The following is a 10,617-nucleotide window of genomic DNA, read 5'->3' on the forward strand; positions in this document are numbered from 1 at the left end:
AGGAGGGTCAGAGGGAGAAACAGACTCCCTGCCGAGCAGGGAGCCTGATGTGGGACTCGATCCCGGGACTCCAGGATCATGACCTGAGCCGAAGGCAGTCGCTTAACCAACTGAGCCACCCAGGCGCCCTGCACGACTGTTTTGAGATCATCCGGAGAGAGATGTGCCCCCGGAAGAGAAAATGTCTTGAGAATGAGGACAAGTGTAAGAGGAAGAGTCCTAAAGGGAGTCGGGACAGGATTCCAGGGGAAAACCGGGGCGTGGGAGGATCCTCTGCAGCAGGGAGTGGATTTCTGCAGAATGATCTGGGTGCTGACCAAGCAAGGGCAGAGGGCTGTCTGGGCAACTGGGCACGGTGAAGGGCAGCCCAGGGTTCTGGTGGCAAGAGGTGGGCCGCCATGCCAGTGGAATGAACTCCAAAGGCAGGAAACTGGTGTGGAACCTGCAGGACACTTCTTAGAGACGTTTAGCTATGAAGGGGAACTGATAAATGGGAAGTAACTAAAGAGGTACGAGGAATTACAGGCGAATTTTGTTTGCATTCAGAGTGGGAGGTATTAAAGCACATGGCTGTAACCAGGGGAATGCTCTAGGAGAGAGAGAGAGAGAGAGAGAGGGAGAGATTGTTGCTGGAGAGCGTGGTAATAAATCCACAATATCCTTGAGAAGGTAAGAGGGACACAGAGCACACGACACTCGGCCAAGAGCTACTGGAGCCAAGGCTGTGTTTTCTATTCATCTTAAATCCCTAGTCCTTGGCACATAGTAGATACTCACTGAGGTTTCTCATGCTTACCGTGTGTCGAGTGCATCATTGGGCAGCAATGTGACATGGGAGCCTATGGAAGTTGGAAGACCGTGGTCCGGCCTCCTGACCATGGGTGCGTGGGCCCAGGTGACACCTAGCCGATGAGTGGGTGACCAGGCGTAAGGAGGAGGCGGATGTGTGCGGGCTGGCTGTGCGGAGCTCCGCCTGGGAAGCGGGGAGAGGATTTGGAGGGGAGGGCAGGGAAGGCAGAGGCCGTCCAGATGAAGCCACCAATGTGCAAGAAGGCACAGATTATGATGTAGAACTTGACTTGGCAGAGAATTTAAATAATGTAAACGTACTTGACTTTTTTATTTCGCTTTCCTACCCACCGTGCACGGTTAGCTTATCAAAATAAACCTGTAATATTTTGTGACTTGCGTGTTCTGTCTTTCCTCTTGAAGTTCCTTAGATTGTATTATGTGATTTTAGCGGGGGAAATGGGTAATTACGTTGGTTCTGGTTATCGACCAGGGAGGGTGGAGAGGTGGGTAATCGTATCCTTTCTTCTCTATCCCTCGTGTTGCTTCGGGTTAAAGCGGTCAGTGAGGGAACGACTTCCTCGACGTAAATAATGGAGAACATGCAAAATAAAATGTGTCCCCAGTCATGTCACACATCCCACTCATAATAAGTTGAAGAATAGGAAACTATATTTGATATAACACCGTATGTTAACTAACTGGAATTAAAATAAAAATGTAAAAAAAGAAACCATGTTTGGAATCCTCAGTCTGGTTTGAGTCATCTGTCTCATCGGATACGTTACCTGAGCCTATGGTGGGGCCCTCGGGTACCCCGCTCTCATCTCCTCCCTTGCTCAGGGCTGGTAGGGATGGTGGATAGGGAAGTATCTGGTGAGCGGGTATCAGGAACCAGGAGAATCTGGGGGACAAACACGGCCAGCGCAGGCCTCCATTCAGATAATCAGTTCTTGGATAGTCCATTTGACTACATAGAAATGAAACTGTATCTGCAAAGATCTGAATTTCCAGTTTTACCCAAATATAATTTTGAAAATGATATCCATGATCAAACTCAAATATATAAAAACAGGATGTAAATAATCTACAATGTATAATCAGTCCTCTTGACTGCGGTCAAGAGAATGCAGGTAGGAAAAAAATGAGGAATTTTAATTAAAATTAATAGTCACACCAGGATCCACTCTTCACCTCCCCTCCGCCCCCATACATACATGTTAGGATATTTTTTGCTTCCTCTTTCCTTCCCTTACAAAATGACATTTCCCTCCCCTCATTAAATGAGGAAAATTTATTTCAAAACATGGGGAGAATTTAAAGGTGCAAGAAGAAAATGTAAGTTAAATTTAAAAATCAGATTGCTGTTAGCATTGTGTTGTGACCACTCTCATCTTTGCTGTGCAGAGCTGGGTGTCATCGGAGACTTAGCCTCGGAGACAGTGACGTTGAGGGGGCTAGGAAATATTTGTAGGTACGTGTTGTTCAATCTGTTTTCCCAGAGCTGTCCGTGATGGCATTTCTCTTCTGGAAGCTGTTTTGTCTTATGGCCTTCAGCTTTTCTAATATTGAGAACCTGGGCTATTCTCCAGGACCAAGCTGGATTTTTTTTTTTTTTTTTTTGACGTCAAATTAAGTCATCGGGATGCGGTAGAATTCATTTAGAAAATGTTCACTAAACGACTGCCTCGGGCATACATACATGAGTAAAATGTTTCCTGCTCCCCAAGAGTTTATAGTCTGAAGGCAGTGTTAAGAAAGTTCCACAAATAATATAGTGAAGAGAGAGAAAATCCTCAGGTTTCAGAGAAAGGAAAGTCACATTTAACTTGAGACGCCAGGAAAATAATGTCTGATTTGTATTTGCTTTCCTCCTTTTTTTGAGAGGGGGGCTTTTGTGGAGGGTGGGTCGGGAGAGTTCTGTGGGGAAACGGCGGGAGCAGGTGCCTTTGGGAGACAACTGTCGGCCTGATGCGGCCTGAATTGGGAGCCTGTAGATGTCCCTGTGAGCAAAAGCCTCAAGGACGGGCCTGGGGAGCAACGAAGGCTTTTGGACGTTGGAATAAAATGGTAGTCACACTTGGGGAGAAACAGTCCGTGGTGCTGCTTTATGAACGTGTGTGGAGAGAGCTTTGAGGTACAACTGGAAGGTGTCAGGTTGTCGGGATGCTTTAGCGGGGACGAGACTCTAGGCAAGTTAACTCCCTTCTCAATGCCTCAGTGTCCTCATCTGTAAAATGGGAATAATGCTGTTGGTGCAGGTGGGGATTAAATTAGCTCCTGTAAACTGCTTCAGAGATTTTATTTGTGGTAGAGGTTGTTGTGGTCCGTTACCCAGCGGCAGCAGAAGAAAGCCTGCACTGTCAGAAAGGGCATTGGTGACGTTTGTAGGGAGTTTCTTTGAAGTTTGATTTTTTTTTTTTTAAGATTTTATTTATTTATTTGACAGAGAGCGAGCAGGAGCAGGGGAAGGGGCGGAAGGAGAAGCAGACTCCTCACTGAGCAGGGAGCCTGACTCGGGACTCGATCCCAGGACCCCGGGATCATGACCTGAGCCGAAGGCAGACGCTTAATGACTGAGCCCCCAGGCGCCCCCTGATTTTTTTTTTATTATATGTTTACATGGAAGCTGATAGCATTTTTCTAATTTGATTTTTTTGTTGTCAGATGTCCCTAATAACATCCTTATTAGGTGACAGAACAGTAACCTTCTGACACGAGTTTTCTCCTGAGGCTTTCAGCATACCGGGACCTTCTGGCAAACCTGCGACATGTTTGAAAGCGTGTTAGGACGAGGTTTCTTTGCTCCCGTAATAAAAATGGTATTGCAGATCCCTTTAGGAAGTCAAAGCCAACTGAAGTATGAGAAGGTGAGGTTCCTGTGAAGAAAGGTGGCAAAATAGGAGTTTATGTAAAAACAAAAGAAAGGTACTTATAGTCCGTCCGCTTTTCTAAAGCAAAGACAGCATTTAGTTGGGGTGTGGTTTGTGTCAGGAAAACATCCGGTTCCGGAGACAACGGCCTGTTTCATGAGATGTCTTCAGTTCCTGAGATCAAAGTGTTTTTTAGTTCCTTACAAAAGAAGAGAGGAGAACTGTCACAGAGCCGGGCTGCTTGGAAGAGCTCACACTGATACCTTTTTTTTTTCTTTAAGATTTTATTTATTTATTTGACGGAGAGAGAGAGACAGCGAGAGAGGGAACACAAGCAGGGGGAGTGGGAGAGGGAGAAGCAGGCTCCCCATTGAGCAGGGAGCCCGATGTGGGGCTCGATCCCAGGACCCTGGGACCATGACCTGAGCCGAAGGCACATGCTTAACCATCTGAGCCCCCCAGGCGCCCCCAGACTGATACCTTTGAAGAGGGGTTTTGAAGGTCAAGGATGTCTCTGCTGGCTGCCACTTCTCTCGCTTTCCAGTTGACTTGTCCTTACCCCTGAGCAGGAATGTCCGGTGTTGTTTTTGGAGCAAAATTGAGGCTTTAGTTTCTGAATCAGCCATGAGGAGTCATCCATTTCTCCCTATAATCCTAGACTGCCACCTTCCTATTCTTGATCCTACCAGCTTCCTGCCAAAGATTTTTGCCTTATTTTCTCCCTGCTTTTGACGAGCTTAACCTCACCCTGTGTGTCACTGAAACAGCATGCCGCCCCACCCCGCTGAAATAAAGCAAGAATTTTAGAACACAGATGTGATCTCAGATGAAGTCGGACTGGAGTCCACTTGGGTGTGTCCACACCCCAGCTGTGTTGAAGCTTGGGGTGGCTTCCGACGGCTCTGCTCTTTCTTTGCATAATACCTGGTTTTGCTGTCTTGTAGCTGGAAAATAATGCCACTAAAATACCAGAATGATAGTGTTGAACCAAGATGAGCCATTTCAAATGGCCAGATTCTGTAATACCACTTTCAGCGTGAATGTCTTCTTAAACCCACAGTTATTCCCAAATTCAGGACCTTTAGGATAGTGGGACTTAATCTTAGGTGTTTTCAGGTGAAATGGAGAAAAATCATGCTGCCCTTGCAGACCTCATGCATTTATACAAGAATTTGAAGGAATTCATAACATTTGACATCGTTGGTTATACACGATTATGCTTCAATCCTAAATTCTGTGAAGAAGTAGAAATATTTTCAGTGCCAGCAGAACGTGGGTATCTACGTGCTTTGTTACGTACTTGAGGTTTTGTCTAGGAGTAGAACAAGGCCCCTTGTCAGGATCTTGACACGGGAATCCATCCCGTGAGAAAATGGAGCTCCCTGGAAACACTTGCCGCTAATCCTCTACAAGGTGGTTGAGATTCATAATGGTGACTGAGAACATTTTATGTAGCAGAAGTGCTTTTAAGTCGTTGAAGAAGGGTGCAAGTATGTTCAATATAACTTGGCATCTTTACTTCACCACTTTGCACCCACGTCCTCCCGTGATCCCAGGTGCCTCTGACCCGCCGACACCCTTCCTCACAGCCCGTGACCTCCTCCCCTCCCCCGTCCTCCCCACTTCACTCGTGAGCGCCACGCCTGAGCCCTTGTCATCTCCTGGAACAGCGTCTGCTGGGGTGGAATCACATTCCCTCATCCCGCTCTGAGCAGCCCCCTTCCACTTCCTCTCCTTGGAAGGACCAGGGCCTCCCAGCCACACATCCCTTGGCTGGCAGAGTCCAGCGCTGCAGCTGGGCCCTGGCAGGACCCTCGCGGCCGTCTGTCCCACCTTGCGGCTCGCCTGCCCGGAAAGCCTGCAGCCCCACCGAGCACCAGCTGCCCCCCTTCTCCGCACGTCTGGGCTGCAGAGAGAGTCCCGAAGCTGGTCTGCGTGGCACCACCAGCAGCTCATGACCTTCACTCTCGCTGGGCTCTTATCAGTCCTGTGGGCTTCCATTTAATGTCTCAAGTTGTTTCTCTATTTCCGAAGCCTGACCCTCACCCGTGCCCTCCAGATACTTGTCTATAGTGCCTGTCCGACCATCTCATGCACCCTCTTGAGGCCTTCCATGGCCCCTCATTGCCCTGAGAACAAAATCTGAACTCCATGGTCGGACCTCGAAGGCTCTCTGTGACCTGGTTTCGGTTCGGTGTAGTTCCCTGGACTCCTTCGTCACCCCCCCTCGTCACACGACATTTGCTGGCTGCTTTGAACTATGTGCAGTTTCTGGTGGTGAACACGAGCCTTCTCATCTCCTTGAACTTGCTGGCCCTTTATCTGGAACACTTTCCCCGGCTCCTGGTCCCACTCCCCTCCAGATATAGTCTTTATTGCTCTCCAGGTTTTAGCATCGATGCTAAGACCCCTCCGCTGCTCTGTCCCCACCAGAGAGTAAGTTCAGTGTCCTTTCTGCTGCCCCACACTCCCACCCCCACCCTGTGCTTCTCCTGTATTAAGACTTCTCCTTTTATATTGCCTATTTATCTGGTTCTCACGGGAGGTGGCTCACTGGGAACACAGGCACGATACCTGTTTTGTTCACAGTTGTATACCGAGTACCTGGTAGCTGGTCTTGCCACACTGTAGACATTTAATAAAAATTTGGGGGTGAGTTAAGGGATTCATAAGTTGCTCGTTATGATTACTGGGTGATAAGTAGGAGAGCATCAGCTAACGTTTATTGAGACTTTACCAGGCACCAGGGATTGTTTTAATCATCTCACAGGTATTAATTTCTTTCTTTCTCGCAGCTAGGGTAGGTCCTCCCACTTTGCTAGTTCTATGAATAATGAAGCTTGGGGGGTGGTTGGCTGTGCCTTTAACTACTACTTGTGTCCTGCTTCTGCGCTGTGCGCGGGGCCTTGTTAGCTCTGAGGATGAGCATGGGGCCTGGGTGTGCTCTCTGGCCCAGAGGACTTGTCGTCAGAGGGGAAGAGATAGTAAAGGAACATGCTCTTTCTCAGTGGCCATTCGTATGCGGTGCTGTGGAAGAACAGAGGGGATTTGTATTTTAATTGTTTAGAAGTTAGTGATTTGTATTTAGTATACACCTAATCTAATACTAGAGCACACTGTTTTCTAGCCACTCTAATAGAATCGGATGTTGCAAAACAACTCAATAACCCTAACCCCGAGCTTACAAAAGGGAGTTAAATAAAGAAGTTTATTAAGTTCCTGTAGATCTCCAGCTTCTTAGTGCTCAAAAAATGGAATTATTTTTACCAAACTTGAAGTGGCACCCATCTTTGGCTTTAAGAAGGGCATATCACCAAATAGAGTTCTGTGTGCAGGGGCAAAAAAACCTTGATTTTTGAAATTTATTGTTACTCTTGATCTTACAGGCGAATCATGAAAAAAGTCTCCATGGAGCCATCTGACCGACTGGCCAGTCTCCAGGCTCTGTGGGACAACCAGACCGTGGCCGAGCAGGGCCCCTGTGGTGAGCATGCATTTTAAAACCAAAGTATAAATGGCTGCATGGATGTCCCCCTGCCAGGAAGTTACGTCTATTCCTAGTATGTTACTGTAAAGGTGCAATTAGTCTTAAGGTGTAATTAGCACCGCACAGGCTTTAGATTGGTGGACAAAAGTCCTATATTTAAGCTGTATTGCGTGCTGCTATGTACTTACTATAGAACGGGAGCAGAATCTTCGCTGTTTTCCCAAACAGAAAGAACAATCAGCATTGTCAGCATCGGCCATATTTAAACTTTTATATTTTAACTTCAGATAAATCATTTAGCCAAAAACCCGTCACGTTTCTGTTGTGGGTTTCAGGTGGATTTTCTCAGATGTACGCCTGTGTTTGCGACTGGCTCGGGTTTTCATACCGAGAAGAAGTACAGTGGGTAAGTGCATCTGTGTGCACAGGAGCGTGTATGCACATGCGCGCCTGAGAATATTCCAGGATGCGACTGGCTTCTTTCTTTTTTTCTCCCCCACCTCCATTCATCCTCAGATTCTGTGAAAATCTGTCTGTATCATTATCTAATTCTCTTTGCATCCCTCTTCCCTGATCATCTTTGTGGGCTATTTACACGATTGAATTTTATTTCAAATAGGATGTGGATACAATTTATCTGACGCAAGACACCAGGGAATTGAATTTACAAGACTTCAGTCATCTTGACCACAGGTAAGCTACTTCTTTCTTTCCTTCCTTGTACAACTAATTGTGCCTCCAGAACTGTATTTCTCTGCTAGTGCTTACGGACATATGTGATCTCCAGAAAATCCTGTTACAGGGGAAATCGGGAGAATCTCAGCATCTCTGAATCTTGCCTTCCAAGAAGTACTTTCAGATGCGTTCATTTGGGAATGAAGTGCATGTGTGTACCTCAGGTCCAGAGTTTGTGCTTAGAAACTGTGGAGATAGAATTCTTAAGTTCTTGTAGCAGCCCACGAAAGTCTATATAATCGTCTGCCTGTATATATGTGATACGGTATTATTTTGCCTAATGGCCATTAGAACATTTTTCTAGGAGGAAATTTTGTGCTGCAATCCTAAGAAATGACTTTTTGTTTGTAATTTCTTTAGGAGTTGGGGATTGCTCGGGTATAGATGTGCATATGTTGGTGGAAATCCATTCGCCAGTATCTGCCTTGTGATAATGGTAGTACAACTGTGAATCCTGTTACGTGTTATTTGAGAGACTCCTAGGTTTTAAGACCTTGACTTCCGTATATTTAGGGCTGTGGCTCGTGTGACCAGGCCCCAGAGAAGAGGCTTCATTCAGTCTATCCGAGTTCTTTTGCTCCCTGACAGAGCTGAGCGGTGCCCCAGTGTCTTTGCTGGTGGTTTATCCTGGGTTTCCCAGTCTGCTCCACCCTGGATATCCTGTTACATATTTTAAGTGGCAGGCATTAGTCCCACCCCAGTGAACCTCAGCCTGGGAAATCTTCCATCCCTGTGTGGAATTGAGAGAGAGAATCCTGGGATTCCGGTTGTCTCTTTTATGCCACGCGGACAGTTGGGATTGCAGACAGCGTTGTTACGATTTCTTAGCACCACCATCTTGCCCCGAAAAATGCCATTTCAGATGATTTCTCCACTTATCTCAGGGAAATCCAGCATTGTACAGGGTGAACCCCCAGGAGTTCAAGCCAACTGAATTGAGCAGAGAACACGGATGCTAGCTGGAGGTAGCTTGTCTCTGCGTAGCCGGGCGTACGGAGCACGGTGAGGCAGGGTCTGCTGGGTCTGTAGTTGTGACCGAAATCAAGTGCCGATAGCCCCTGGTTCTCAAGCTTGGATCTGCTTCCTTCTTGTGGAGCAGGCAGTTTCTTTCCTGCTTAGGGCCGATCTCCCTCTTCCTACATACGAGGGAACTTCATACTCCCATTCAGGCTTGCCTCTTTCCTGTGTAGCTCGTGAAAAAAGTGAACTGAGAAACGAAAAGGGAGAATATTTGCTCTGCAAGTTTTTTTTTTTTTTTACAATAAAAACAGAAAATGGCACGTAGAATAAGAGAAGTGGGTAGGCTTGCCGTATCAGAGCTCAGTGTTTTTGGCCCCGGGATCCCTTTATTGTTCTTGAAAACGGTTGAGCTTTTGTTTATGTGGGTATATCTTTTGGTACTGATCATCTTAGAAATGAAAACTAAAATTAAAAACATTGATTAATTCCTTGAAAGATCTCAATAAGCCTATTACATGTTAACGTCGATACCAGTTTTATGAAAAATAACTATTTTCCAAGACAAAAAATAAGTCCGCCAGAAGAGTGCATTCGTTTACCTTTTTGCTGATCACTTTATCTTCGAAACCTCATAGAAGACCGCTCACTCTGTTGTGATTCGTGGCCCTGAGTGAAATACATTAAGAAAATGCAGACTTAAGCGGACACGTAGTTAGAAGAGGGAGTATTTTTAATAACCTTTTCACTAAGCTATGGATATTCTTCTTTGATCGTTCACCACAACTCAGTAAGAGATGGTTTTCTAAAGATCACTTGGCAGGGTGCAGTCTGAAACTGTTCAGTGCACATTTTGTTACATTAAAATGCATTTGGTCCATCTTGTACTTTGATGGGTCCTATCTTTAGATGATTTCGTAGCATCCTGCATTGGTCATTTAGAAAATACTGGTTTGCGGAGTTTTGCATGGCGTCCAGATATTCTGCTGTTGTATGAAAGGGAGAAAAGAAGACATCTGTTAGCACCGCTGATCTCATCCAGAAAGTCTCGAAGTGTGGCAAAGCTGTCAAGCTCATTGTGGCAGATAAAGGTCTCCCCAAATTAAAATTTTTTTTTGAAGATATAATTTTACTATTGGAAAAAAGTGCTGTCAGGTGATTTCCTTGAAGTGACTGGCTAACTTTTTACGCCTTAGAGAAAATACCCGCTAAATCCCAAGTCTCGATAACTGTGTTTTGTCATTTCTTTCATGGTGTTCTTTGAAAAAAGGGAACTAGTTCTGCTTCTCACTCTCACAGGAATACTTTACCTGAGACAGTGACCCCCTTTGGTACGTAGAGGAAGCATTTTGTGCATACTTCTGTTTTGTCACACAGGCATGTACTCAAGGGCTGAGATTTAATAACGTGAGTACTTTTTGCTGCTTCATTAGGGGCATTCTTAAAGGAACTGGCATTTGTTTAAAGCAGCTGGGTGCGTGGTGGTGGAGAACAGTGACCAGCATCCCAGCTTGGCGCTGCTGAGTTGGTTCCTGCTGAAGCCCGAGCCTTTTCCCACTGTCCCTTCTCTACCCACCATGCAGACATCTCCACGGCGTAAAGGACAATTGGTTTTCGTGTTACTATGAAAATACTTTTGAACTTGTGAAGCCCCTAAGGGCGTCTCAGGGTTTCCCTGGGGTCCCTGGACCCTAGTTGGAGTGAAGACATTGTGTAAGGCAGCTAGTGAAGACATTGTGTAAGGCAGCTAGTGAAGACATTGTGTAAGGCAGCTAG

The 10,617-nt window shown here is 46.1% G+C and overlaps 1 protein-coding gene across 2 annotated transcripts in view; it reads left to right on the forward strand.

Annotated features, from left to right (window-relative positions):
• Positions 1-10,617, forward strand: part of CARMIL1 (capping protein regulator and myosin 1 linker 1) — a 308,066-nt gene that overhangs the window by 129,856 nt on the left and 167,593 nt on the right. For both annotated transcript variants that reach the window (XM_021696859.1, XM_044917255.1), the window contains exons 6-8: positions 7,049-7,146; positions 7,485-7,555; positions 7,769-7,842. In XM_021696859.1, the coding sequence (XP_021552534.1) occupies positions 7,049-7,146; positions 7,485-7,555; positions 7,769-7,842 (243 nt within the window). The remainder of the gene's footprint in view (positions 1-7,048; positions 7,147-7,484; positions 7,556-7,768; positions 7,843-10,617) is intronic.

Source organism: Neomonachus schauinslandi, chromosome 8 (genome assembly GCF_002201575.2).
Source record: "Neomonachus schauinslandi chromosome 8, ASM220157v2, whole genome shotgun sequence".
Lineage (NCBI taxonomy): Eukaryota > Metazoa > Chordata > Mammalia > Carnivora > Phocidae > Neomonachus > Neomonachus schauinslandi.